This window comes from Sardina pilchardus, chromosome 24, assembly GCF_963854185.1.
Source record: "Sardina pilchardus chromosome 24, fSarPil1.1, whole genome shotgun sequence".
Taxonomy (NCBI): Eukaryota; Metazoa; Chordata; class Actinopteri; order Clupeiformes; family Clupeidae; genus Sardina; species Sardina pilchardus.
This window is the reverse complement of record NC_085017.1, coordinates 10,838,040-10,865,645: the sequence shown is the minus strand read 5'-3', so window position 1 is coordinate 10,865,645 and position 27,606 is coordinate 10,838,040. Positions and strand designations below refer to the sequence as shown.

At 47.8% G+C, this 27,606-nt stretch overlaps 2 protein-coding genes across 4 annotated transcripts in view; both read left to right on the top strand.

Moving 5' to 3' along the window:
• Positions 1–9,349, top strand: part of LOC134073146 (thrombospondin-3b-like) — a 16,559-nt gene extending 7,210 nt beyond the window's left edge. The window contains exons 9-23 of the mRNA XM_062530131.1: positions 6–146; positions 1,681–1,755; positions 2,120–2,272; positions 3,036–3,146; positions 3,457–3,564; positions 3,973–4,132; positions 4,408–4,526; positions 4,742–4,794; positions 4,900–5,093; positions 5,525–5,703; positions 5,828–5,876; positions 6,198–6,394; positions 7,219–7,391; positions 7,619–7,758; positions 9,107–9,349. Coding sequence (XP_062386115.1) covers positions 6–146; positions 1,681–1,755; positions 2,120–2,272; positions 3,036–3,146; positions 3,457–3,564; positions 3,973–4,132; positions 4,408–4,526; positions 4,742–4,794; positions 4,900–5,093; positions 5,525–5,703; positions 5,828–5,876; positions 6,198–6,394; positions 7,219–7,391; positions 7,619–7,758; positions 9,107–9,168 — 1,914 coding nt within the window. The 3' untranslated portion in view covers positions 9,169–9,349. The remainder of the gene's footprint in view (positions 1–5; positions 147–1,680; positions 1,756–2,119; positions 2,273–3,035; positions 3,147–3,456; positions 3,565–3,972; positions 4,133–4,407; positions 4,527–4,741; positions 4,795–4,899; positions 5,094–5,524; positions 5,704–5,827; positions 5,877–6,197; positions 6,395–7,218; positions 7,392–7,618; positions 7,759–9,106) is intronic.
• A 1,356-nt stretch (positions 9,350–10,705) lies between these two features.
• znf687b (zinc finger protein 687b) lies at positions 10,706–27,020 on the top strand. Of its 3 annotated transcripts, none has more exons than XM_062529087.1 (10): positions 10,706–10,788; positions 12,157–14,668; positions 15,815–16,113; positions 16,628–16,812; positions 19,081–19,257; positions 21,239–21,401; positions 21,809–22,150; positions 23,347–23,459; positions 25,355–25,457; positions 26,252–27,020. In XM_062529087.1, exons 2-10 carry the CDS (start codon positions 12,178–12,180, stop codon positions 26,996–26,998), a joined length of 4,620 nt encoding a protein of 1,539 aa, XP_062385071.1. In that variant the 5' UTR covers positions 10,706–10,788; positions 12,157–12,177; the 3' UTR covers positions 26,999–27,020. The 3 variants fall into 3 exon arrangements, with proteins under 3 accessions (XP_062385071.1, XP_062385072.1, XP_062385073.1); XM_062529088.1 differs by lacking the exon at positions 10,706–10,788 and adding an exon at positions 10,825–10,855; XM_062529089.1 differs by lacking the exon at positions 10,706–10,788 and adding an exon at positions 11,053–11,167.
• The last annotated feature ends 586 nt before the right edge of the window (positions 27,021–27,606 follow it).

Below are 27,606 nucleotides of genomic sequence, written 5' to 3'. Positions count from 1 at the left end.
CCCAGTGTGGCCTGGCTCAGCCCTGCTTCTCTGCGGAGGGCTGTGTGAACACCGCACGGGGTTTCTCCTGTGAGCCGTGCCCCAGCGGCTTCTCCGGCCCAGTGATCAGTGGGGTCGGCGTGGAGTACGCCAAGAGCCACAAGCAGGTCAGTCAGTGCTGCAGTCCTCGCCTCTGCTGTTAGCCACTGCTATCAGCAGTCACATCTGCTATCGATCCATTATCTGTGATGGCAGGTCAGTGCTGCAGCCCTCACCTCCGCTGTTATACAGACGCGGACATCCCGGTGTCCAGAAAGTAAAAGTCCTGCCATATATATTTTCTCTACCTGTGCACTTAACACAAGTGATATCACTAATTATCTACCTGGCAGCTGATTAGGATGAGCTGGTTTACCAAATACTTGGTAGGACTTTTATTTACTGAACCCGGGATGTCCGCCTCTGCTGTTATCCACTGCTACCAGCAGTCACACCTGTTATCGCACCCTTATCTGTGATGGCAGGTCAGCAGCAGCTATCACTTCCGCTGTTCACTTTAGCAAAACTGACGGTGGTGCCTGATGCCTGTAGAGGCGCACACACCGTCTCGCTGGTCCTGCGCTTCCAGCTTGTCCATTCTGGTTTCCGATCTAGACGTGCCGCGTGTGCACCAGTCAGAAAAAGAGTTGTGCATAACCTCACAGCGTGCCTTTAAAAAGACCATAGGTGGCTCTCAACATCTCTCCTCGATGCTCGATCCTCGAGGGGCGTTCCCACTGATCCATAACTAACACTGGATAGACTATCCCATATTGTTGCCGCCCCATCATTCTTTATCTCAGTGAGGACGAGGATCGAGGAAGGAAGGGAGGGTGTATAAAAGACCAAATGAGAGGCACCCCATGTGTGCACCAGTGGGTGCGACATCCTTTTGATTTCCCACTGTTATCAGCTTTCACAGCAGCAATAGCACCCTTATCAGTGATGGCAGTAGCCAGTGGCTACACTAAAGGTTAATGATAAACTATGGCAAGGTGTTGTCATTTCAAGATTAGCTGTTAATATTACCCCTGTGCAAGAGTTAGAATTTTGTTAGTTGTTGATGTGTTGTTTATAAGTTTTACGGCCTGGCTTAAAGGTCATAACCAGAACAAAGGAGGACAAATACGGAAGGGTCAACTTTTACATATTTATTTTACAAAAACGAATCAAAAACAAGCAAAGATATCCATATCAGTATATGAAGGAGTCAGTATGCCAGCAAAGTGCGTGAATGCAATATGGACTGAGAGGTGAAATGTGTGAATGTGAATACAAACAGACAAAGGAAAACTAGGCCATCCAAAATCCCAAGAGGGCCCAAAAAGCAGCGGCCCCACAGCTCCCGCAGCAGGGGAACACACACACACACACACACACACACACACACACACACACACACACACACACCTGTGGCCTTTATTCATCGGCCAGTTGGTCACGCCCATGCCGCTAGTACCTGCAATGACAGAGACGACCAGCAGACCAGCAGGGGCATCAAAATAAGTATATGTTTAGAGCCTGAAAATGTGTCTAATTGACAAAACCAAGGAAACAAATGGTGAAGGATAGACATACAGGACAATTCAAAGAAAAATGCACACAAATGTGTTCAGTAGTTTTGTGAACTGAATGGGCGTTCTGTTCTGTTGTCTTTCTCAGGTGTGTGTGGACATTGATGAGTGTGCTGACCTGTCTAGCACATGCGTGCCCAACTCAGTGTGCTCCAATGCAGTGGTGAGTCCCATCCACATTTATTAGAGATCAGACCTAGACACAGGCTGCAGAGATTAATTAACAATAATTCATGCTAATAGTAATAATAATAATAATAATAATACATTTAATTTGTATCACACTCCAAGACACTGATCTCTAGGCAATATGCACATGTGATGACTCTTTCATTGGTGTTTGTACTGGCTATCTACATGATACCTTTGCTAATATGAGACTTGTTGCTTGTTGTCAAAGGCAAATTGCTCTGCAAGATCCAGTCCTGTCCAGTCCCACTCACTCACTCACTAAACATGATCTCTCTCTCTCTCTCTCTCTCTTTCTCTCTCTCTCTCTCTGTCTCTACATATTTTTCGATTCTCAGGGGTCCTTCTCGTGCGGGGCGTGTAAAGGCGGGTTCGAGGGCAACCAGACGGTGGGCTGTTTCGTGCGGCGGAGCTGTGATGTGTTCGGCTACAACCCGTGTGACGTGAACGGCCACTGCGTGATGGAGCGGAGCGGAGAAGTGTCCTGTGTGGTGAGAGCCTCTCGCGTAGAGCAAAGATCTTAGAGCGTAGAGCAAAGATTTTAGAGCGTAGAGCGAAGATCTTAGAGCGTAGCTCTGAACAGTCGTTGGTATACCAAAGATTGTAGAGCGCTGTGCGTTCAGCTCCTAGAGGTCACCTGTCCGTTCCTCACACACTTCACCACTGCTAGCGCCTCTCAGAGGGACTCTCTCTGCTTCACAGTTTCTGTCGCAAAATGGCTGATTTTCATGCTTGTTTCTAGTTTTTACTCATAGTATTCAGTTTCACGCCCATCTGGTAGTGGGGATTAACCACAGAAAAATCTGCAGTCTACATGGTTTATTCTCTGTCCATGCCCACCACCTACTACAGAATGAAAAGAATCCATGTAACCCCATAAAATGCATTACGATCAAACTGTCAGCTAAAACTGCAGAAGCTCATGTCTTGTTTAAGGGATTTTCCAGTGCTGGTGTTTCTGTCAGGTATGATGAGAGCTGAATCAAATTCTCAGGACTACTCTCAGTGCTATTACCTTAAAGCATCTAGAAACTGTTGTGTGTCGTGTGTCGTGTGTCGTGTGTCGTGTGTCGTGTGTCGTGTGTCGTGTGTCGTGTGTCGTGTGTCCTGTGTCCTGTGTCCTGTGTCCTGTGTTCTGTGTTCTGTGTTCTGTGTTCTGTGTTGTGTATGTGTTCTGTGTCTGTGTTATGTGTTGTGTGTTGTGTTGTGTGTTCTGAAAGATGTGCCCATCCATCTCTGTGCTCTCTGTCTCAGTGTAATGTTGGCTGGGCAGGAAATGGACACATGTGTGCTCCGGACTCTGACATCGATGGATACCCGGACGAGTCTCTGCCGTGCATTGACAATGATAAGCACTGTCGAGCGGTAAGATCTCTCTCCCTCTCTTCTCTCTCTCTCTCTTTCTCTATCTCTATCATGCGCATGCATTTCCCTATATGCACACACATCTCATCTCTCATATCTCATCTCTCTTTCTCTCTCTCTCTCTCTCTCTCTCATATACGCATGCCTTCCCATCACATATCACACATCACTCATAGCTCTAAATAGATACAGAACACTCACACACACACACACACACACACACACACACACACTTGTACAATATATCAATATGATACTTCAGTTTGCACTTTACGTACTCTACGTTTACGCTCTTGACTGCCCCCTGCAGGACAACTGTGTCAACACACCCAACTCCGGGCAGGAGGACGCCGATGGCGACGGCATCGGTGACCAGTGTGACGAGGACGCAGACGGAGACGGCATCAAAAACGTCGAGGTAACCGGCCGGCCTTTCCGGGCCCCTGTGTTTGGTTGTGGGGTTGAGCACAGCTCTTTCGACCAGCCTCCATGTCTGAATGAATCTGAGTAGAATCGGCACTCTCTTGGATGCTCAAACACTCTTACGGTACGTGTGATCTTTCTTGATCACTGTAGCACTTCCTGGACACAAGCCAGGACCCAAAACACCCAGTGATTCCAGGACACATCACTGATGATGCGTCTAGGTGCATCACACAAGATGGTGTATATGAAAAAGTTTCCTGTTTGCTTGTGTGTGTATCCAGGGTGCGATCTGTGGGGGGGGGATGGGGGGGATTTTCCCCCCTCTGGTTTTCCTACAGTGTGTACAATGTACATTCAGGTTATTTTTGATGCAGACCTATCACACTTTTTTTTTTATCAGGATAACTGTCGACTGGTGCCAAACAAAGACCAACAGAACTCAGACAACGACTCCTTCGGGGATGCCTGTGACAACTGTCCCAACGTGCCAAACAGATACCAGCTGGACACTGATGGAAATGGGGCTGGCGACATATGTGACAACGACATTGATGGAGATGGTGAGGAATGCCTTCCTGTCTCACACGTCTGAGAGGGTGTGTGGTGGTAGTGTACTGGCTAAGGAGCAGGTTTGAGCAAGTATGCTGCCCTTGAGCAAGGTACTAAACCTCAAATTGCTCCAGGGACAGCTGTATGTCGCTTCGGACAAAAACGTCAGCCAAATAAATGAAGATAAAGTGTATTCTGAGTAGGACTGAAAGTCTTCATCATTCCCATCCTTCTCTTCCTCCTCTGCTTAATTATTTCCAACATCCTGTGTCTTTATGTCTCTCAGGCATCCCTAATGTGTTGGACAACTGCCCCAAAATCCCCAACCCCATGCAGAACGATCGAGATGGGGATGGGGTCGGGGATGCGTGTGACAACTGCCCAGAGGCCAATGATCCATTGCAGGTGTGTGTGTGTGTGTGTGTGTGTGTGTGTGTGTGTGTGTGTGTGTGTGTGTGTATGTGTGTGTGTGTGTGTGTGTGCAAATTAATTACTGTGAATATGAACTTGTTTAGTATATGGCTGTGGATATGAGCTGCAGGTTTTGATGATAGCATGCTAAGGTCTTTTATGGTTTTGGTTTTGGTGTGGCATAATCTTCCATCTCTTATGTTGTACAGTCAGATTCAGATGATGACTTGGTGGGTGATGTATGTGACACAGACCAGGATCGGTGAGTTTACACACACACACACACACACACACACACACACACACACACACCGTTTTCTTTTCATAAAAATTAATTACGCTTTTTTCCCCGATATGTCCTTTTAAGGGATGGTGACGGTCATCAGGACACCAGAGACAACTGCCCAAACGTTCCCAACAGCTCTCAGGTGGACTCAGACAATGACGGCATTGGTGACGAGTGTGATGAAGATGATGATAACGACGGAATTCCGGACACACAGCCCCCAGGCCCGGATAACTGTCGCCTGATTCCTAACCCCAGTCAGATAGACTCTGATGGTGGGTGAGCTGGTCTTAACTGGTCTCTTCAACTACTTAAGATACGACGGGTGGGCAATCGAAGTGTTCCTTTTGCAGACCAAATCGTTTTAGATGGCCACTCATATGTTTTTTGAACGTACATGCTGCTACTACGTCCGATGTAGCCGGTTCCGTTGATTATACAGTATAATGCTTCAGTCACATATGTGATGTAGCCTGCCTGTTAACACAAAGAAACAAGTCATATAGTGCAACTTCTTAAAACCGTTGAATTATTTCCACAACATTTATAAGAAAGTCAGATCAAATTTAGAAATTATTAGATTTGTCAACCTTATCTGTATAAATGACTGAACAAAATTGCACGAACAGCGTCCAACTTTTAACTTAAAACATACTAATAACAAGAGACCTTGAACCATTACAAGTTTCTGTTGTTACCTGTGCAGCCAATGGAGTGGGTGACGTCTGCGAGACGGACTTTGACAACGACAAGGTGGTGGACCTGATAGACGCGTGTCCAGAGAATGCCGAGGTCACCATGACAGACTTCAGAGCTTACCAGACTGTCATCTTGGACCCAGAGGGCGAAGCCCAGATTGACCCCAACTGGGTAGTACTCAACCAGGTGAGATCAATGACCGTTGCTCACCTCACTGCATTCATGTTAACAGTTTATGGAAATATATGTATATGTTGAATGATTGAGTTATAATGGCTGACCATTATAGAACGATCTGACTGATTTTTAGGGCATGGAGATTGTCCAGACCATGAATAGTGATCCTGGGCTGGCTGTGGGTACGTGAATCTATGAAACTCATATTAATATATCTTATAATAAATGAGGCAGCATAGCTAACCAATTGTTTTGTGTGTAGTGAATTTTGAAATATTAGTAAATGTCCGATCTCCAACTTATAGAGTAGTTGTATATGCAGTATAATAGTTGTTTTTGCAGAAGTTTTTGCTTCTACGTAGTGTAGCACCATCTTTGTTGTCATGAAGGCAAAGGTACAGACGTGTTTTTTAACAGTGGCAACGTGTTAGACTGTAATGTTAGCTTTGTAACAATGTTATACTGTAGCAACTAGTGACTTTGGGACCTCTGTCATCGTCCAGGTTATACGGCCTTCAACGGCGTTGACTTTGACGGCACGTTCCACGTCAACACGGCCACGGACGACGACTACGTGGGCTTCATCTTTGGGTACCAGGACTCGTCCAGCTTCTATGTGGTGATGTGGAAGCAGACCGAACAGACTTACTGGCAGTCTCTCCCATTCAGGGCCTCTGCGGAGCCTGGCTTACAGCTCAAAGTAAGAGGGAGGGAGAGGGAGCTCTGCCAACAGTAGTACTGTATAACAGTGTGTATATGAAGGCCTGATGAAGGCCTAGCCAAGGCCAAAACATGTTGGCATTTTTAACATGATCTATCATGATTAAGCCTATTTATTAAAGGGTTTTTTTTTCTTCTTTTTTTAAAAAACTTTTTTGGAAGAGTGCCTTGGACTATCCATCTTTAATTAAAAAGAAGTGTGCATATAAGGTTGAAGTTTTAGGATGACACATTTATGGAGCATGATGTGTGTACTTAAAGAGATCACTTAGCACTTTGGGTCAACTCCTGTTGTTTTAAATGTTTACATTTTTGTACTATAATAAAATAAACAATAATAAAAGTAGTTTATTTCTTTTAAGCTTTGCAGTTCTTAGAGGGCAAATAGTTTGGCAAGTTATATTAAAACATTTTGTTGTCTGTAACAGACTCTCTAAAGATTAAGAATGTGTGTCAGGGTTCAAGTGCCCACGGGGACCCAGGTTCGAATCCGGCCTGTGGTCATATCTCACCCCATCTCTCCCTCTCTCGCTTGCTTCCTGTCTATCTTCACTGTCCTATCCGAATAAAGGCAAAAAAGGCCGAAAACAATTACTTAAAAAAATAAATGTGTGTCAGGAGGACATGAGCTATGACAAGCTAAGTTTCTTTAAGCTTCACAGTTTGAGGGCAAACAGTTTAGCAAGTTATACTACATCTTTTGTTGTCTATAATAGACTTTCTAAAGATTAAGAATGTGTGTCAGGACATGTCATGAGCTATGATAGTGGGGAAACAAGCTGACTCGGTTCTTTACACTTCCAGGCGGTGAAGTCGAGCACCGGCCCTGGCGAGTATCTCCGGAACGCCTTGTGGCACACAGGCACCACCCAGGACGAGGTGACCCTGCTCTGGAAAGACCCCCGGAATGTCGGCTGGAGGGACCGAACCTCCTACCGCTGGCATCTCCGCCATCGCCCTCAGGTGGGCTACATCAGGTGAGACGAGAGCGCCCTCCTCAGGCTCCTTCATGTAGTGCCAGTGATGCCACTTTTGCACCCAGTGGGCGTGATATTGACATGCTTAACACAAACTTTTACTTATAAAATGTTGTTGTGCATGTTCAAAGTCAGACCAACACCAAAAATAAATAATAATAATAATAATAATAATAAATGTGTTGCTATAATTGTTTGTTATTTTGCTGTCTGTGTTCTTCTGACAGAGTGCAGCTCTTCGAGGGAACGTCCCTGGTAGCCGACTCTGGCGTGGTGGTTGACACAACCATGAGGGGCGGCCGTCTGGGAGTGTTCTGCTTCTCTCAAGAGAACATAATTTGGTCTAATCTACAGTATCGCTGCAATGGTAAGAGCGCATGTGGATCACCTTCCAGACCATGTGGCAACTAAGCATTCAGAGAGCGCAAACCTCCACCAAGCGAAAACATAAACGCCTCCTGGATTCAGACAGTGATATGGATCACTCCCAGACCTTCCCTGAAAATTTTATCGAAATCCATCCATAACTTTTTGAGTTATCTTGCGAACAAACAAACAAACAAACAGACAGACTAACTAACAAACCCCGATGAAATCATAACCTTCTTGGCAGAGGTAATAAGACGACGACAGGCAGGCAGCTAAACATTTGAGTCACACTGCTGTTACAGTACATGTTTTATTTGAGATAAGCAAATGAGCCGATAAGTAAATGTAATGTTTGTGTTCCATTTGCTTTCTTACATGCTTTGTTGGGCTCAGTTAGAATTTGTGTCTATAGCCTATTCATCTCACTAACTACACAGTGGCCAGTAGGTATTTATTTTTAACTGGTAAATTGTAAAAGGGTGTGTGTGTGTGTGGGGGGGGTGTCACCACTGATTAGGGCCATTGTACTGAAAAGGATTAGATTTACCAGCCACTCCCTTCCCTAGTTCACTGAATTGTGGGTCAGAAATTTGGCAGATGGTGATGCCAGTTGACCATATTCACCAAACACACTGAAGCCAGCTTGTTTATTTCCCATGGAGCCAGGTGTGTTGTAGCCGGATCCAGTTGGGCGTTACACCTAGTGAATTAGCATGTTACAATATAGAAGCATTTATGCATGTGTTCAAAATGTTATTACCTCCGCCAAGGAGGTTATGTTTTCATCGGGGACTGGCGTCTGTCTGTCTGTCTGTCTGTCTGTCTGTCTGTCTGTCTCTCTGTCTGTTAGCAAGATAACTCAAAAAGTAATGGATGGACTTCGATGACATTTTCAGGGAAGGTCTGAAATGACCCAAGGAAGAAACTATTACATTTTGAGAGTGATCTGTCAGGATTCCGGAGGCATTTATGTATTTCGCTTAGTGGTGTAATGGCATGGTATGGCCATGTGGTGGCGATCTGAATAGTTCAATAGTTCAATAGGTCAAATGTATGACAACCTACTGTAGGAAGAACAATGCAGGTGGAGGTCTGCGCTCTCTGAGTGCTTTTCTAGTGGGACAAGGTATTCAGTGTCGGAGTGAATATGTAAGGCCCACTGTCCCCAGGGTAGAACTTCTAAGCTGTTGATGAACAGTTAAGCCTCCACCTCTTTATGTTGTCAGGGCTAATCATCACCTGTGGATGACTGTGGTGTTCCTTTGTTGTCTTCCTATCACAGCTGTTGGTTTATCTTGACTTTTTGTATTTTCTGATAACATGGTTCCGTGTTTCTCTCTCACCAGATACCATACCGGATGAATTCGAGCTCTACCACAGGCAAATGAACATTAGGGTGGCTGTGTAGCATGTGACATTTCCTTGAAGATGTCTTCGTATATACAATATATATATTCCTTTTGGGTTCTAGTGTCTTTTCATGGTTTTGTGTTTGTATGAGAGAGAGACAGCGAAGGAGAGAGAGAGAGAGAGAGAGAGTGTGTGTGTGTGTGTGTGTGTGTGTGTGTGTGTGAGAGAGAGAGAGAGAGAGAGAGAGAGAGAAAGTGTGCGTGTGGCGTGTGCGTGTGTGTGTGTGTGTATTACTGTGTGGTTTAAATAAACAGTTGTTTGTATCATTGGCTCTGTTGATTTCTTACAGAATTCAAATTCAATCCAGTGGTCAAAGGGGAAGAGAGTTACTACTTCCAAATAATGGAGGGATTTGAATTTTGTTTCATGACACATGCTCTAGGGTAATTGCGACCACCTGAATAGAACATTTACTGAATAAGTAGAAATGTTCTTATAGACAGTCCAAAAGATTAGGCATTTTTTGAGGCAAAGAACAGGGGTCATACTTTATTTCAAGCCTTGAACATGGTGAGGAACACAAGTAGGCTAGTAGTAGTAGGCCTAGTGGTGGTGGTCACGAAGAAATATATTTTGATTATGCAAAATACAGACAGCCTTCACATGTACTTAAAATGAATTTGCAATCTGTTAAAGCATGTTGAAAACATTGCCAGGTTTGAGCAACAAGAGATCACTGCAACCATTATGGAAATAGAAGTATGTATTGGAAGGAAAGTTCTTACACAATGAAAACCTAGCAGCCTTATTTGTGTACTGATGAACCATCAGCATTCATTGATAATATTATCAGAGCATGGTAGTATTTCCTACATTGTCTGTTTGAAAAAAAAAGAGAAAAGAAACACACAACAGCATACAAAGCATGATCATCTGCAACACTACCTGAAGCCCAGTAAGCCCTGTCTATCGCACATTATTTTATCTGTAAGCCCTATCTATTCGCAAATTTAGGCCTAGGCCTATTGGCATTGTTTTATATGCACCAGCTCAGCTCACACGCAAAATATGATTGGCAAAATATGCAAAGACGGTCGAGCAACATGTAAATTCGCCAAAGGAATTTACGATTGGTTATGTTTGTTATGTTTATTACATTAAGGAGCAGGGTAGTTTAACAAGCTGACATACCTTTTTTGAACCATTGCCAGGTTTTAACCATGTGCATTGTGCAACATTAACTTTTGGTGCTGAAAATAAGATAGGCCTAATAATAGTAATAATTTGATAATTGAGGGGCAATATAATCGCGTGGAATTAGAAATAAATGGCAAGGACAGATTTATTATAAGGGAATTAATTACACAGTATCAGACAATATCAAAGACTCCAATAAAATTCACGATTATGAACAGGAAGAGGTCCAGGAAGGTGCAAAACATAGCAAAAATTATAAAGTTAAATGGACTGTCTTACCATTACATTCATGTTTATGTCTATAGCAGTGTAATTATCCTTCTAGTTTTATTGTTATGTTTCGAATATAAATATATCAGACGTAGTTATATATGGATATGTCGCTTTACACACAAAGCATCTGATAGGACCTCCTTCCGATTGATGACGGGATTCAAGGCGCTTCTACGGGAGCGAGGATAGTTGGGAATCTCGGAATCAGGTAAACAAATAAATTATTTCCCCAAGGAACGTCAAATACATGCTATTGGGCTAGGCAATGTCTAACGGTACAATTTGCAAATGACATTACACAACCAACTATTGTAGTTGCATTTCATATCCAAAACGCGTTGGTAGAACATGCGATGGCCTTCATTTAAATGACCCTTCGCTTGGCTTGGTCTCACAGCGGCCAGCTAGCAAGCTGATCTTGCTGTTATGGAGGATTGTGGACATAAACAAGCCTAATTGCTAGCATTGACGTTCTGTCTTTTGTGTGACCAATGGGAAAATACACTTATTTACACCATGCATTGTACATTCGTATTTTGAGCACATTGCAAGAATTAAATCTATTATGGTGATATTAAAATAACCAAGTAAGTTTATAGCTTGCTAGCTTGTTAGCAAAATCGTGTGGTCTAATGGAGAGGTGGATTGTGGGCTAGTCAGCGAGGATAGCTAGCTCACAGTGAAAACAGTAGCCGTCAGAGGCAGATATTCTTTAGATGTCGTCTTATCAAACGTGATAGATGAGCCTTACTATGTATTGTAGGTCTTCTCTGAATGTATAATTTTCCAGTCCAGACAGGGATGTAGCATTTGATTGAGCACTGTTTTTGTCAATTACAGCCCATTAACACTAGCTGGCTAGCCTACTAGCTTGTTGTTTAACATTCTGTGATGTGGTTGCTAGGTTAGCTAGCTTTAGCTGTGTAGCTTGGGTTGGCCCTATTATTATAGCATTTAACATTAGCAATAGCCATGTCCTGTCAGGATATGAAAGAAACGAGTAATTTTGGATCGCACGGTGTTGGTGTCGGTGTCGATGACTGAATTACACACGCACACACACATTCACAAACTTTAGTTATGTTTATTCACCGAAGGAGGTCTTGACCACAAGATACCTCAGGCAGGTTGGCAGGTTTGTTTGTCTACATAGCTTTGAGCAGATCATACCATACCTTTATGTTGAAGTTCTAAGATTACAGCAAGTGCAGGCTCTTTTGTTAACAGCAGCTTATAAGATATACGTTGTAATCATCAAGCGATTTGCCTCTGGTTCACCCTTGATTATAGAGGGAGAGTGATAGAAAGGCACAGGGTCCTCACACACTAAAGATGTTAAGCTTATGCATTGGCTGATTTCTCTTTGATGGTTTGTAGGTGTGTCTTTGAGTCGTATACTCTTGTGATTGACAAGTTACATTGATTGCCTTACTCCTCACCTAGCCAGTACTCATATAAGACAAATATCATATACATATTTAAGGTGACCATCTTGATTGGCCTAGCAGAGGTTTGAAAGTGACCAGTCTTGTTGTTGAGTGTTATAAATATAAGAGGCTGTTTCTTCATCTTTCAGGACTGTGTCGACTGTCCCGGCATGGGGGACATGAAGACCCCCGATTTTGATGACTTGCTGGCTGCATTTGACATTCCTGACATTGATGCCAAAGAGGCCATTCAGTCTGCCCGTGATGAAGCCGAGGGCCACCACGGGTCGGGCAGCGGGACCCTGGGCAAGCCCGGGGATGATGGGGCTGACGGGGGTCACGCAATGAGACCCACAAGCCCCCCTGGATCGGACTCGCACGGAGACCCGCCCATCGTCAGCGTGATCGTGAAGAACCGTGTCCGCGCTGAAACCCTGGACGGCGGAGAGGGGACGGTCTCCGAGAGGGAGCCTGCGGACGGAACACCCGGCATCGGACTCGTACCGCGGCTCGGGACGCGGAGCCCCGGTCTGGCGCCTCCGGAATCGCTCAACCACAACGGGTTCGTGTCCTCGAGCGCGTCGGGTCACCTCCCTCAGAGCCAGGGTCAGTCCAACGGGGACTCGTGGCCCCTCTGCGCCCCGAAGGCGACCCCGGACAGCGCCGAGTTCCTGTCGGGCTCCGCCAGCTCCTCCAAGCAGGGCGGAGGCAACATCTTCAACAAGCTGAAGCCGCTGATGGCGCAGGGCTCGGGAGACCCCATCGGCAGGGCGCGCAAGATGCAGCTGCTGCAGCAGCAGAAGCACCTTCACATGCAGCAGCAGCAGCAGCAGCAGCAGCAGCAGGAGGCCCCTGCCCTGGAGGCCAAGCCATCCAAAGCGCCCGCGACGGCTACTGCGGCTGCTGCTGCCGCAAGCTCGGGGCCCCTGGCGTCGTCTCCGTTCTTCCCCCCTTCTAAAGCCATGCATTTGCCTTCCTCTGCGTCCTCTTCATCGTCGTCCTCTTCCTCCTCCTCCTCTTCTTCCTCACACGCCAACAATCCCCGCGCGTCCGGGCCACTGGGCTCGTCGGTGCCGCTTCAGTCGTTCAACGGCACCTCCAGGTCGGGCCAGGCGGGTTTCCGACGCTTGGACTCGGACGAGGAGGACTCGGACCCGGATCTGGGAGCGCCGCTGGTGATCCAGGAGAGCCCCGGCTCGCCGGCGTGCACCGCCCCCAAGATGGCCCGCCGCGTGCGCTCTCCCGCCGGGAGCTTCGAGTCGCCCTCGCTGCCGTCGTCCGGCTCGTCGTCGTCCTTCCCCAAGCCGGGCGACGTGCCCTCGGCCTCGCCGGCCTCGCCGCAGGGCCAGCAGAACTGGCTCTCGTCGCCCTCCTCCTCCCAGACGTCCGCCACCAGCAAGAGCTCGCCGCAGGAGGAGCGGCACCCCGAGCACGTGGTGGAGGAGAGGGACTCCCCCGAGAGCCCCGAGCCGGAGGCCCCCAAGCCGGCCTCGACCTCGTCCGCGCCCAAGAGGAGCTCCAGTCCTGCGGCCGCCTCCGCCACCAAGACGCCCTCCCCGGCGCTGAGGGAGCCGAAGGAGGAAGAGGAGGAGATGGAGGTGGCGAAGGGAGCGGCGGAGAAGACGGAGGAGCGGAAGGAGCCGGAGAGCAAAGGAGCGGAGGAGGAGAAGATGGAGGTGCAGGAGGAGGGGGGGGAGAAGGCGGAGGGGAAAGCGCAGTCGGCCGAAGGAGGCGTGGCGCCGCCCGTCGCCGTGGGAACGGCCACGCCGGCCGGCTCGGCCCCGTCGCGGCCGCTCAAGGTGCGCATCAAGACCATCAAGACGCCCACGGGCAGCATCACCAGGACGGTGGTGGCCTCGTCCAAAGGAGCCGGCGCGGGGAAAGGGCTGGAGGCCATCAAGGCCCAGCAGGGCAGCGCGGTGCCCGCCAACCGAGCCCGGAGGACCAACGCGGCCGTGGCGCGCGTGGCCAAGAGCTCGGCCTCGCTGCCCGTGTCCACGCTGGAGGCCAGCAGCGCCATGTTGGCCGCCGCCACCAAGGCGCAGAGCAAGATGGCCTCCCCGTCCGACAAGGGCAAGCTGAGCGCCACGGCGGTCAGCGTCACCAAAACGGCCGCTCTGCCCGCCACCTCCGTGGTCAGCGGCATCAGCGTCCGGCCCGTGGCCAAGGCCTCCAACGGGGGCACGTCGGTGGCCGGCGGCGGTGGTGGCGGCGGCGGCGCTGTCCACCAGCCCTGCAAGCCGGCGTCCATCGTCAACAGCACGGGCGCCGTCATCTCGCGCTCGCAGTCCAGCCTGGTGGAGGCCTTCAACAAGATCCTCAACAGCAAGAACCTGCTGCCCAGCTACAAGCCCGACCTCTCCGCCCCCCCGCCGCCCGAGTGGGGGCTCGGCATGCCCGCCGCCGGCTACCGCTGCCTGGAGTGCGGCGACTCGTTCGCGCTGGAGCGCAGCCTGGTGCGCCACTACGACCGGCGCTCGCTGCGCATCGAGGTGACGTGCAACCACTGCGCCAAGCGGCTGGCCTTCTTCAACAAGTGCAGCCTGCTGCTGCACGCGCGCGAGCACAAGGAGCGCGGCCTGGTCATGCAGTGCTCGCACCTCGTCATGCGGCCCGTCAGCGTCGAGCAGATGATCAGCCAGCAGGACAACGCGCCCATCGGTACCCCAGCCGCCCCGCACTGAAACAAACACACACACACACGCAAAAGCACAAATAAATAAATAAACACACAAACATTGATACCCAAGTGCCCCGCACTGAAACAAACACACAAACAAATAAATAAATAAACACAAAACAAAACATCGGCACCCTAGTCACCACACACACACACACACACACACACACACACACACACACACACACACACACACACACACACACTCCAGCCACTCTCACTATGTGCCTTTGTTGAGTTTAGTAATGACATGCTGCTTTAACTTTATTGTCTTATTGTGACGACTAATTTATTTCATTAGTTAATATACGCCACACTGATTCTGAATTAGACTTGTATGGCATGGTTGTAAATATATATGGTGGTGATGTTACTGTCCTGATTATTACAGGAAATGAATTGACTTGGAACTGAATTTTATATAAATGTCCAAATAAAATGTATTTCAAATCAGTTGCAAGATGCCAACACCATGCCCACAAATAAATGAATAAAGCATGTGTAATTCATAATGCATAAGACCAGCACATGGCCTTCTGGGATATTTATAGAAATAAAAAAAATATCAGTTGAATTGAAATTCTACTTGATGCTACACAGACATCTGTTGATTGACAAAATATGAACAATTATTCAACTGAATCCTGTCAACCAAGAAGGTTGGTAAGGTAAAATGGGCATGAAGTGGGCATATGCATTTAAAATCGAAAATACTTGTATAAATAGTTTTCATTACACATGTCAATAGAAGAATGCATTTATTAGTAAGGGTCAGGATTAATGGCAGGTTTGACAAAAAATGTATTGCAATCATGCACATATCCATCATATGCTTATAATTAATCTTACATCATTATTATACATATCATTACTCTCTGTAATTATGGACCCTGATTTAAATGGTGGTCTCATGCATGAACTGAAGGTATCGTGTGACATATGGGAGCATTGAGCTCACCCACTTATGATCTTGATCACGGTCTAAGATTAGTAAATTGATTCTGCCTAGTAATTAGACCAGCGTTAGCTAGACATCAGCCTGTAGAGTTTGCACTTTGCCGGTTCATTTGAATAGCGCTGATAAGAAAGATGTGCTAAACGTGGGATGTTTTCTCTCGTACCCCCAGGCATGCTCTCTCCGTCTCCGTCTCTCTCGTCGACCCCGGCTGCCCCGCAAGTCACCCCCTCCGTCTCCACCGCCACCCCCAGCCCCCAGAAGGACTCGCCGTCGCCCTCGGCAACGGCAACCCTGCCCGCCGCGCCCCGGCGTCTTCCCAGCAGCCCCCAGGCCATCATGCCCCTGCCCTGCAAGAAGGTGGACGTGCTCCAGTACAACAACTTCAAGTGCCCCGAGTGCCAGGCTCAGTTCGGGGGCAAGGCCGAGCTGGTCGCCCACTTCCAGCAGATCAGAGCCACCCCCAACTCTGTGAGTGACCTTTGACCTTTGACCTTTAACCCCGATGAAACATTGTTTTTTTTAATCCATTTAAATCCTATTTTGATAAGGGAAAGCGTGAATCGTTCATTGGTTAATTCAGAGCAGCCAATGACTGTATGCATAGTTGCTTTGGATAAAGGCATCTGCCAAATAATGCCATAAACATAAGCATAAACATGAACATTGTCTTTGTATGTGTGTTATTTTTTTGTCTTTTTAATCTGTCCCTGAGCCAATTGCTATTGCAGATTGTATTAGTGATTGGTATGAGTAGGATACTGATGTTGTCTCTGTATCCCTCTATCTCTCTGTTCTCTATTCTTTTCTTCTCTTCTCACCTTTCTATCTCTCTGTCCTCTTCTCTTCTCTTTTGGTCTTTCTCTTCTCTTTCTCTCTCCCTCTTTCTCTCTCTTCTCTTCTCTTCTCTCTCTCTTCTCATCCTTCTCTCCTCTCCTCTCCTCTCCTCTCCTCTCCTCTCCTCTCCTCTCCTCTCCTCTCTCAGACGTGTATGCTGTGCTCTCCGCCCATGATGCTGCCCAACTGGTGCAGCGTGGCGGCCCACCAGCGCATCCACAAGCATCGCGCGCCACACGTCTGCCCCGAGTGTGGCGGCGTGGCCCGCCAGGCCAGCTTCCAGACGCACCTGGAGGAGTCCTGCCTGCACTTCGCCCGACGCATCGGATACAGGTGGGCACTGCACCGCACACCTCGCTTCCACCGCAGATGATCCAGAGACGTTGCGATGCTCTAAATGGTTGCGATGTTATGATTTGGTTTATGGTGGAGGGTTTGCCCCAAACCCGCCGTTCTGCCCGATATAGATGCCTGATAAGTGCCCAAAGTGCGTTGCAATATGGCCGCCGAGTGGAGGGACTTGCCTAAAAGGACTTTGGTAGAACTGGAACTGCTGTTGTGAACACTTCCACTTGAGGTTGCATAATTTAGCAGTGTAGCAGTGCAGCTGTGTGTGTGTGTGTGTGTGTGTGTGTGTGTGTGTTGGCACTGGCCCTGAAGTGTGCAGGGTCGTTGGCAAACTGCGTGGAGATCCTGGGCTGCCCAGTCGTCAGGATGGCCCCTCTGGGCCTCCCCAGTGTGGTCCTAAGGAGAGCAGAGCAGCACATTTGGCACCCACTAGCTCTGGGGGAGTACTGTGAACAGGGAGCCGTACAAGTGCACTGCCCTCAGTCAAGCTGAGCAATATGACATCAAAGGCGGTTTCAGGGTTTTAACTCCAGGGGGTTCTACTGGTGTGTGTGTGTGTGTGTGTGTGTGTGTGTTTATTTTATGGGGAGTGATTGGCTCTCAGTCATTGGCTTGATGTTCCAGGAATCCGGGTGGGTCGTCTCCATTCCCAGAAATGAGCGCGGGCTGGCAGTTAATCGGCGCCGGGCTCTAATTATAGCGTCATTGGGATTCTGATGCGGAGGAGAAGACATGTTATCATCAGTAGACGCCAGCCTTGCTAAGGGCAGCTTATACAGCACACATGGGCCGTAGCAGGCCTGAACCCTAATCTGGTCATAAAGATGAGAAGAGCTCATTTTCTGTTTTCATGCAACCCAGAGCAGAAACGGCACAACAGTTATTGATGAATCCATGTTTCTGCCATATGTTGTTTCAGAAGAGGCAGTGACTAATATAAGCACAGATAAAATGGAGAAATGGAGGTCAGATTGTTGTGTGTGTGTGTGTGTGTGTGTGTGTGTGTGTGTGTGTGTGTGTGTGTGTGTGTGTGTGTGTGAGAGAGAGAGAGAGAGAGAGAGTTAGTGAGACAGAGACCGAGGGAGATGCAGAGAATGTTTCTGGCCCTAGGCCACTCCTGTTAGCACTTCTCTATGTTATAGAGCCCTTGCTATAACAAGGTGTATAGTGTTATTGTTAACATCTCGCATTTTGCAGTTTAACGTATTGATTATTGTAACGCAATTTAACATTATAGTCAACCCACTCAGCGTTACTTGGAGCCATAACTGGTCCTTCCAATAGCCTCCAGAATAGAGCGCTAATGAACTATTATTGAACTGTCTGTTGAGCTACATAGCACCACTGCATCTCTGTGAGTACGATGCCTTCCAGGCGGTGACATTTATCAGAGATGAGTTGGAGCTGCTTGATGTTTTCTCTGCTCAGACCGGTGTGTGTGTGTAGAGCGTACAATGTAGACGCCTCACATTAGTGTGCGTGTGTGTGTGTAGTAGACACCTCAGACCGGTGTGTGTGTAGAGTGTACAATGTAGACGCCTCAGATAAGTGTGTGTGAGTAGACGAGGCCTCAGATCAGTGTGTGTGTGTGAGTAGAGTCTGCTACACTGTAGACGCTGGTGATGAGATCAGGGAGTAAGCAGCTTACTCAGCAGTCAGGCCCTTAATGATGCATTAACCGTATCATCCCAGTGAGTATAATGTAGCATGAGCCAGTCTAGGAGCGCAGTTAAGTAGTGTAATTAAGTGAAGGGAAGAGATGGCCATTGGTGTGTGTGGATTATAATCCACTGCTCAGATGTACTTGAGGGGTCCTTCTGCACAGCATATAATCCAGCTACCTCTGTGTGGCCAAATGTAGTGAAGTAAAAACTGCATGTAGAGCTGTGTGTGTGTGATTATGTTGATGGAGGAGGGCTGTGTGTTGAGATGTCGCTGTGTGTGTGTGACTATGACTATGTTGATGGAGGAGGGCTGTGTGTTGAGATGTAGCTGTGTGTGTGTGTGTGTGTGTGTGTGTGTGTGTGTGTGTGTGACTATGTTGATGGAGGAGAGTTGTGTGTTGAGATGTAGCTGTGTGTGTGTGTGTGTGTGTCTCAGCTGACCACTTCTGATCAGATCATCCAAGACGCGTTCTAATCACAACAGGTGTAGGAGCATGTAGTAATCTCATACACCGTGACTTCCTGTAATCTCATGCACCGTGATTTCCTGTATTCTCATACTCTGTGACTTCCTGTTTTGGCTCTCCAGGTGCTCCATCTGCCAGGTGGTGTTCGGGGGCCTGAACTCCATCAAGTCCCACATCCAGACGGCCCACTGCGAGGTCTTCCACAAGTGCCCCAACTGCCCCATGGCCTTCAAGTCTGCCCCCAGCGCCCAGTCCCACATCAGCACCCAGCACCCCACGCTCACCACCACCCAGCCCAAGTACGCCTGCCCGCCCGTCATGCCAGTCATGCTAGCGCCAACGCCAATAGGCCACACTCAGTGGGCATAACTTACTAAATTTACTGTAATTTCCCAACTATTAGCTGCAGTTTATATATTGATTTTGCTAAATTTTCTCAGCTATGAGGGTTAATATATGGAGGCAGTTTAGGTGAACTATGCAAGTTTTTTAGCTTAATTTGCCTTAACTGATCAGTTTCGGAGTCATTGGAATGGTTATTTGACTTATTTCGGGTGAATGATGGCTGTCTTGCTTCCCCCTTGTGCCTGTGAGTGGAAGAACCACACTTGCAACCGAGCGAATATACACGGTAAAGCTCTGCAGAGAAACCTGCAAGCGTAAAACGAGCGAAAACAAAAAGCGAAAGTGAAAACAGCGAAGAAACTGCCAAACCTGCATAGTTCCTCTTTAATGTGGTATTAATATTTTTCTTTTCTTTTTTTTTTCTAACTTGCATAAAACACTGTACTGCGGCTATATCTGTGTAATAATAACAGTAATAACTGTGATATACTGTACACACAGAAATGTGTTCTCTACATTATGAGATGACATGAGATGGGATAAGATAAAACTGGATTAATCCCACGAGAGGAAATGACAGTGAAAAGAAAGAGACACAAAATCAGACCCCATGTAGCCAGTGGGCTTGAACAGCAGTATCCACAAGTAAGACTGGAGCTGTACTGTACCCGCCCTGAACGGCTGGTACAGTACAGCAGACTGAAATACAGTGTTCATCATGTTAGCCTAAAGTGTTGTCTTTTAAGGTCAGTTTCCCAGCATGCTTTAAGTCTAATAGACTGAAAGAGTCCTTTAATGAAGATCTCCATTGAAAAAAAACCTTTTGGTCTTTGACCAGGCTTAATCCATATCAAGGAAGCTGGCCCTGTGAGTTTGAAATGGATAACAAGGTCAGACTGTGATGAGGCTATTTGTTATAAGGGCAACAAAGAGATTGAATGCAATAGCTATTCTAGCTGCAGTCTTTTCTCACGTCTATTTTAGGTGTCTGTCATTTAAAATAGAAACACATGGTGTGATTACAAAATTATGGCTATTCAGCCAGTCAGTCAGACATCTTTTTATAGCTAGAGTAAGCATGAAGGAAAGCCATATTAATACAGCTGTCTCCTGCTGATGATATTATGGCCCTGCTAATTAGCTAATTAGCATGTCAGTTCGTTCATTTCAGTGCACGTTTCCCTGGCAACAGATTTAATGTCATGCTAATTTAGTCTGTGACAGATTTCAATCCTCGCAAACTATCCCACAACTGCTGTATTCTCACAAGCTTACTACGGCTCTCTCGCTGTGGGCTGTGAATTACGACGGCATCAAGATCCTAGAGAGATCTCGATGCAGCAGTCTCGGTAATGAATGCTGTTGGCTCTGTCCTCGAATGACATTGTAGTCGCTGATGCTGTTTGAAGTGCCGGGGGAGAAAAGCTCAGACGTGTGATGCTGCTTATTTCTGTGTCAGCACTGAGTTTGTGTCTCTGTGATTTGGTGGTCTGTTTGGTGCCATACCATACCAGCCAAACACTTGTGCAGACACTCTTTGTCTTGTTCCTTTCTTTCTACCTCCGCCAAGGAGGTTATGTTTTCATCGGGGTTTGTTGGTTTGTTGGTTTGTTTGTTTATTTTTTGTTTGCTTGTTTGTCTGTCTGTCTGTCTGCAAGATAACTCAAAAAGTTATGGATGGATTTCGATTAAATTTTCAGGGAAGGTCTGAAATGACCCAAGGAAGAGACGATTAAAGTTTGGCCTCTGGATGCAGGAGGCAGTTATGTGTTTTCTTGGCGAAGGTCTGCGCTCTCCGAGTGCTTTTCTAGTTTAATATACAGTATGTTGTACGGCATGTCTGTGTTGTCTGAATAGACCCCGAGTCTGGCAGTAACAGTGATGATGATGATGATGATGATGATGATGATGATGTTTTCTCTGTTCCTTCCTCAGGATGATCTACAAGTGCGTCATGTGCGACACAGTCTTTACCCAGAAGCCTCTGCTCTACGTGCATTTTGACACTCACCTGGCCAAGCAGAAGGTGCACGTGTTCAAGTGTCCTGACTGCACCAAGCTCTACGCCCAGAAGGCGTCCATGATGGAGCACATGAAGGTCGGTGCATCTCTGCTCCTTCGTCCCTTGTTGTGATCGTTTGGGCAGTGGTGCTTTAAAGGTTCTGGCAAAGTCGTCTTTGTTTAGTTGAACTCAACACTCAAATGACCGCCCCCCCCCAAGCCACTTAAAAGCAGTTTGAAAACGAGCAACACGTTTTAAACATCACACACGTCAAGTTGTTTTTTATATTGTCTCTTAGCCACTTAACTTACCATTTACAGAAGTAGGACTGTGTACACACACAGCTGAATTCCACTTAGGAAACAATTTACTGGATTAAACAAAATGAGCGTTGGAATTGAATCTGACCTTTGAAGGAACAAACAGGCAGATTATGTTATTGTGACCTTGTGAAGGTCGCCTGTGTCACCTTAGTTAACCTCCTCTCGCATTCCTCCAATCAGACCGTCCACAGAGGCCTGTCTGTCAAGCCAGAAACCCCGCCCACCACCAGCACCAGCACCACTACCCCAGGCACCACGCCCCTCACGGTGCAGCCAATCCCGAAAGCCCGAGGACAGGAAGGGGAGGAGTGGAGCGGGGAGCCCGGGGAGGAAGAGGGGGACCGAGAGGGGGAGGGCGGAGAGAAGGAGGAGGAAGAGGAGGATGAGGAGGAGAACGAGGAGGACGAGGAGGCCGACAGCTCGCCGGAGAGTTCCTCCATGGAGTGGAAGTGCCGAGAGTGCCGCACGCGCTACTCTGAGAAAGAGGACTACATCTCCCACATGAGGAAGGAGCACGGCAAGGTACACACACACACACACACACACACACACACACACACACACACACACACACACACACACACACACGCACACAAAATAACGGACACACACACACACACACACACACACAGACAATATGACGCCCGAACTCTTGAGGAACTTAAAGTGTAAGTTTGGCGGAAATTGAAAATAAAGCTATTTTCTGAATGAAAATACATCAACTAAGCCGTGGAGGTAGTAATTTTCGCTCATCACGCAGTACCGAGCTAGCACGGGCAGGAACGACAGCCCAAAATCGCAAACAGTGGGTGTGGATGGGGATTGGAGCCACACGCTTTCAAAATCGCATTTTTAAACCACTAACATTGCTCAAAACAGCGCCAAACCTCATCAGTAGCTTGCTCTAGGTGTCTACGCATAAAACGAAGCACCAAACAGTCTGTAAACTTTGGAATAGTCAGTATACACGTAGAATCAATTCGAGTCCGCAATTTCATCTGAAGCACAGAAATGTCTCGCGAGATCTCACACGGAAGCACGGGACCTATTCCTACAGGTAGTCAAAATCGCATTTTTAAACCACTAACATTGCTCAAAACAGCGCCAAACCTCGTCAGAAGCTTGCTCTAGGTGTCTACACATAAAACGAAGCACCAACAACTTGGCTCATGAACCCTACGTTTATAAAAGAAGACTGTTATGAATATAACCCCTTCCAGCTCCTCACGAAGGAAAGTCCACGACCTCTCGTGTGAGATCTCGCGAGACATGTATGTGCTTCAGATGGGGTGTTGCGGTCTCGAATTGATTCTACGTGTATACTGACTATTCCAAAGTTTACAGACTGATTGGTGCTTCGTTTTATGTGTAGACACCTAGAGCAAGCTACTGATGAGGTTTGGCGCTGTTTTGAGCACTGTTAGTGGTTTAAAAATGCGATTTTGAAAGCGTGTGGCTCCAATCCCCATCCACACCCACTGTTTGCGATTTTGGGCTGTCGGTCCTGCCCGTGTCTGTACTGCGTGATGAGCGAAAATGACTTCCTCCACGGCTTAGTTGATGTATTTTCATTCAGAAAATAGCTTTATTTTCAATTTCCGCCAAACTTACACTTTAAATAGTAGGATATATGCGCACACAGGGAGAGTGTGATATTTAGCTTGGGACCCCTGGGCCCTAACGCACCCTTCCTCTCCTCTCCTCTCTGCCCGCTGCAGCCCATGAAGAAGTTCCCGTGCCGCATGTGCGAACGCTCCTTCAGCTCGGCCAACAGCCTGCGCCGCCACGTGCGCGTCATCCACGAGGGCATCCGCAGAGTCTTCCATTGCCAGTGAGTACACACACGCTTTTTAATGTATATAAAGGAGGGCATCCGCAGAGTCTTCCATTGCCAGTGAGTACACACACGCTTTTTAATGTATATAGAGGGCATCCGCAGAGTCTTCCATTGCCAGTGAGTACACACACGCTTTTTAATGTATATAAAGGAGGGCATCCGCAGAGTCTTCCATTGCCAGTGAGTACACACACGCTTTTTAATGTATATAAAGGAGGGCATCCGCAGAGTCTTCCATTGCCAGTGAGTACACACACGCTTTTTAATGTATATAGAGGGCATCCGCAGAGTCTTCCATTGCCAGTGAGTACACACACGCTTTTTAATGTATATAAAGGAGGGCATCCGCAGAGTCTTCCATTGCCAGTGAGTACACACACGCTTTTTAATGTATATAAAGGAGGGCATCCGCAGAGTCTTCCATTGCCAGTGAGTACACACACGCTTTTTAATGTATATAGAGGGCATCCGCAGAGTCTTCCATTGCCAGTGAGTACACACACGCTTTTTAATGTATATAAAGGAGGGCATCCGCAGAGTCTTCCATTGCCAGTGAGTACACACACGCTTTTTAATGTATATAAAGGAGGGCATCCGCAGAGTCTTCCATTGCCAGTGAGTACACACACGCTTTTTAATGTATATAGAGGGCATCCGCAGAGTCTTCCATTGCCAGTGAGTACACACACGCTTTTTAATGTATATAAAGGAGGGCATCCGCAGAGTCTTCCATTGCCAGTGAGTACACACACGCTTTTTAATGTATATAAAGGAGGGCATCCGCAGAGTCTTCCATTGCCAGTGAGTACACACACGCTTTTTAATGTATATAGAGGGCATCCGCAGAGTCTTCCATTGCCAGTGAATACACACACGCTTTTTAATGTATATAAAGGAGGGCATCCGCAGAGTCTTCCATTGCCAGTGAGTACACACACGCTTTTTAATGTATATAAAGGAGGGCATCCGCAGAGTCTTCCATTGCCAGTGAGTACACACACGCTTTTTAATGTATATAGAGGGCATCCGCAGAGTCTTCCATTGCCAGTGAGTACACACACACTTTTTAATGTATATAAAGGAGGGCATCCGCAGAGTCTTCCATTGCCAGTGAGTACACACACACTTTTTAATGTATATAAAGGAGGGCATCCGCAGAGTCTTCCATTGCCAGTGAGTACACACATGCTTTTTAATGTATATAAAAGGGCATCTGCAGAGTCTTCCATTGCCAGTGAGTACACTACACCAGGCTTGTGCAAAATTCAGAATTGAATTGAGAATGACTCCCAAATTCCAGTTCTTCAATTCTTCTTGCGGAAATGTTTTGAATTGTCATGAATTGAATTCCACTTCCTGTCATTCCAATTCCAATTCCAATTTAAATTCAACGTCCTGTGGGCTAAGGCAAATTCAATTCAAATTCCAGTTCATGAATTGAATGGAGGACAATTCTACAATTCGGAATTGTGCATAAGCCTGCACTACACACGCTTCTTTTTTCTTGAAAAGTATAGATTTTGGGGGCTTTTTTTGGCTTTCTTCCGACAGGGCAAGCAAGAATGACAGGAAGCCAGTGTGGGAGAGTGAGAGAGAGAAATGGGCTTAATTTGCAGTGATGTTTGTAGCCCCACAGCTCCTCCTCAGACTGGGGAATTGCATGGATGGTTGAGTTGGAGGAGTTAGGAGTAGTATGGACAGACAGAAACAGAACAAAGGAGGAGTGATCATTTCTGAACTGGGCTGAAAGCAAAATAGGAGTTTGGTGGTGTGTTGCAACATGTTATCAGTGTAGTGTATTCTGGGATGAAACAGCACTTTGTCCTCATGAGTGTGAACTCTCTCTGTGTGTGTTGTGTGTGTGTTTGTGTGTGTGTGTGTGTGTGTAGGTACTGCTCTGAGGGGAAGCGCACGTTCAGCAGTCGTCTGATTCTGGAGAAACACATCCGGGTCAGACACGGCATCCGCTCCAGACAACCAGTAGACAGACAAGTCAGTCTCACCGTCCGCTTCCAACCTCTCTCTCCCTCTCGATCTCTCTACGTCTTTCTGTCTCAATCTCTCTCTCTCTCTACCTCTCCTTCTTTCTCTGTCTGTCTACCTCTCTTTTTCTGTCTCTCTACCTCTCTTTTTCTGTCTGTCTCTCCCTCTCTCTCTTTCTCTACCTCTCCTTCTTTCTCTGTCTGTCTACCTCTCTTTTTCTGTCTCTCTACCTCTCTTTTTCTGTCTGTCTCTCCCTCTCTCTCTTTCTCTCTCTGCCTGTAACTCTCTCTTTCTGTCGCTCCCTCTCTCTTTCTCTCTGGCTTTGTCTCACTCTCAATTCTAATCTTTGTTACTATAAACTTACCTTAAACATTATATTTTATGTTAAGATTTATATTCATTGTATCTTGTAGGTAGACTATATGAATTACATATGCATTAAACATATGTATATTAAATAATATGCTGTAAGGAGAGTAGGAGCAGTGGTAAAGTAGTGTTTGTGGGTTCAATTCCCAGCTTCCACCTTTAAGCCCTTGAGCAAGGTGCTCAACCCCAAGTTGCTCCAGGGACAGTGTAATCTCTTGTAATATAGTTGACATATGTAAGTCACTTTGAACAACAGTGTCTGCTAAATTAATACATGTAAATGTGAAGTGGAATACATCATTTAATGTGAGTGTTAGGTCATTTTTATGGTCACTGTGATGACTTTTTTCTCACACCATCTCACACCATCTCTCTCTCTCTCTCCCTCTCTCCCTCTCTCCCCCTCTCCCCCTCTCTCTCTATCTCTCCCACAGGGTCCTCCCAACACCAGGAAGCGCTCTGGTCCGGCGGAGGGTGTGGGCAGCTCGTCTGAGCAGGAAGGGGATGGCGCGTTCGAAGAGGGGCCCGAGGGCCCTGGCGCTGGCGGGCCGGCGAAACGCTGGCGTCCCTCGGCGACCGGCCCGGGCGAGGCCTCCTCGACGGCGGCGGCACAGGACCGGACCTCGCCCCGCCAGGAAGGGGAGGAATCGGGCAGCGGCGAGGGTGAGGAGAGCACGGGCGTGGGCGCCGCCGCCACGCCCGCTAACGCCGCTAACCCCGTTAGCGCCGCCGCTAGCGGCTACAAGTGCACGCCGTGCGGCTTCGCCACGGAGGACTGGGCGGAGTTCCAGCAGCACATCCCGCAGCACCAGGCGGAGGGCGGCGTGGGGGGGGCGGGCTCGCTGCAGTGCACCCAGTGCGGCGCCTGCTTCGCCTCGGCCGGCTCGCTCGCCCGCCACCGCTTCATCACGCACCGGCTGCGCAACGAGCCGCGCCGCGGCCACGGCAAGAACACCGGAGAGGCCGGCGGTGCTGGCGGCGCCTCCGGAGCCTCGCCCGACAACGGCGGGGGGGCGACGCCCGACGACGGCTCCCCGACCTCGCCGCTCCGGGGCGAGGACGGGAGCTACGGCTGCCGCGTGTGCGGCCGGCGCTTCGACAAGCAGCCCGACCTGAACACGCACTTCCGCACGCACGGCATGGCCTTCATCACCGCACACAAGAACGACAAGCCCACATAGAGGAGGAGGAGGAGGAGGAGGAGGAGGAAGAGGAGGAGGGAGGAAGGGAGGACAGAACGAATGAAGAACAAGTAAGCGCCAGTGGAAGGAGTCGAAGTGGACTGGACAAAATGACAAAGACCAATTCCAGTGCATCACCAACAGTGGACGTTAGAACAAGGCAGCGTGCGCCACCCTCTACAGACTACAGACCTGTGCCATCCCCAGTCCACCACTGGCCAGCCCTCCACACCCCTGGAGAGGAATGAATGGTCATTGGACATCTATACTGTACGATTGGACTCACAGTAGTGAAGACACTTGATCTAATCCAAGTGCTGATTTGGTTACATGTTTGGGTCTTCTTGACGAGCAGAGAGAGCCATGCGAGGTCAAATAAAAAATGAAATGAGATGACCATGAATGAAGCTCAGGCTGGACACAAACCCATCACCTCCCTCTTCGTCCTGATTAGCTAAGGAGAGACTGGGAGACCAGGACAAGTCTGGAAACTGCAGCAGAATGCCTCAGGACCCATCCAGAGGCTTCTCGTCGGACTGCGTGGACGTTGACCAATGCTTTCTACTCTTATTGGTTGTGACTGTGCCAGTTCAGGAGGCCCCTGGTGA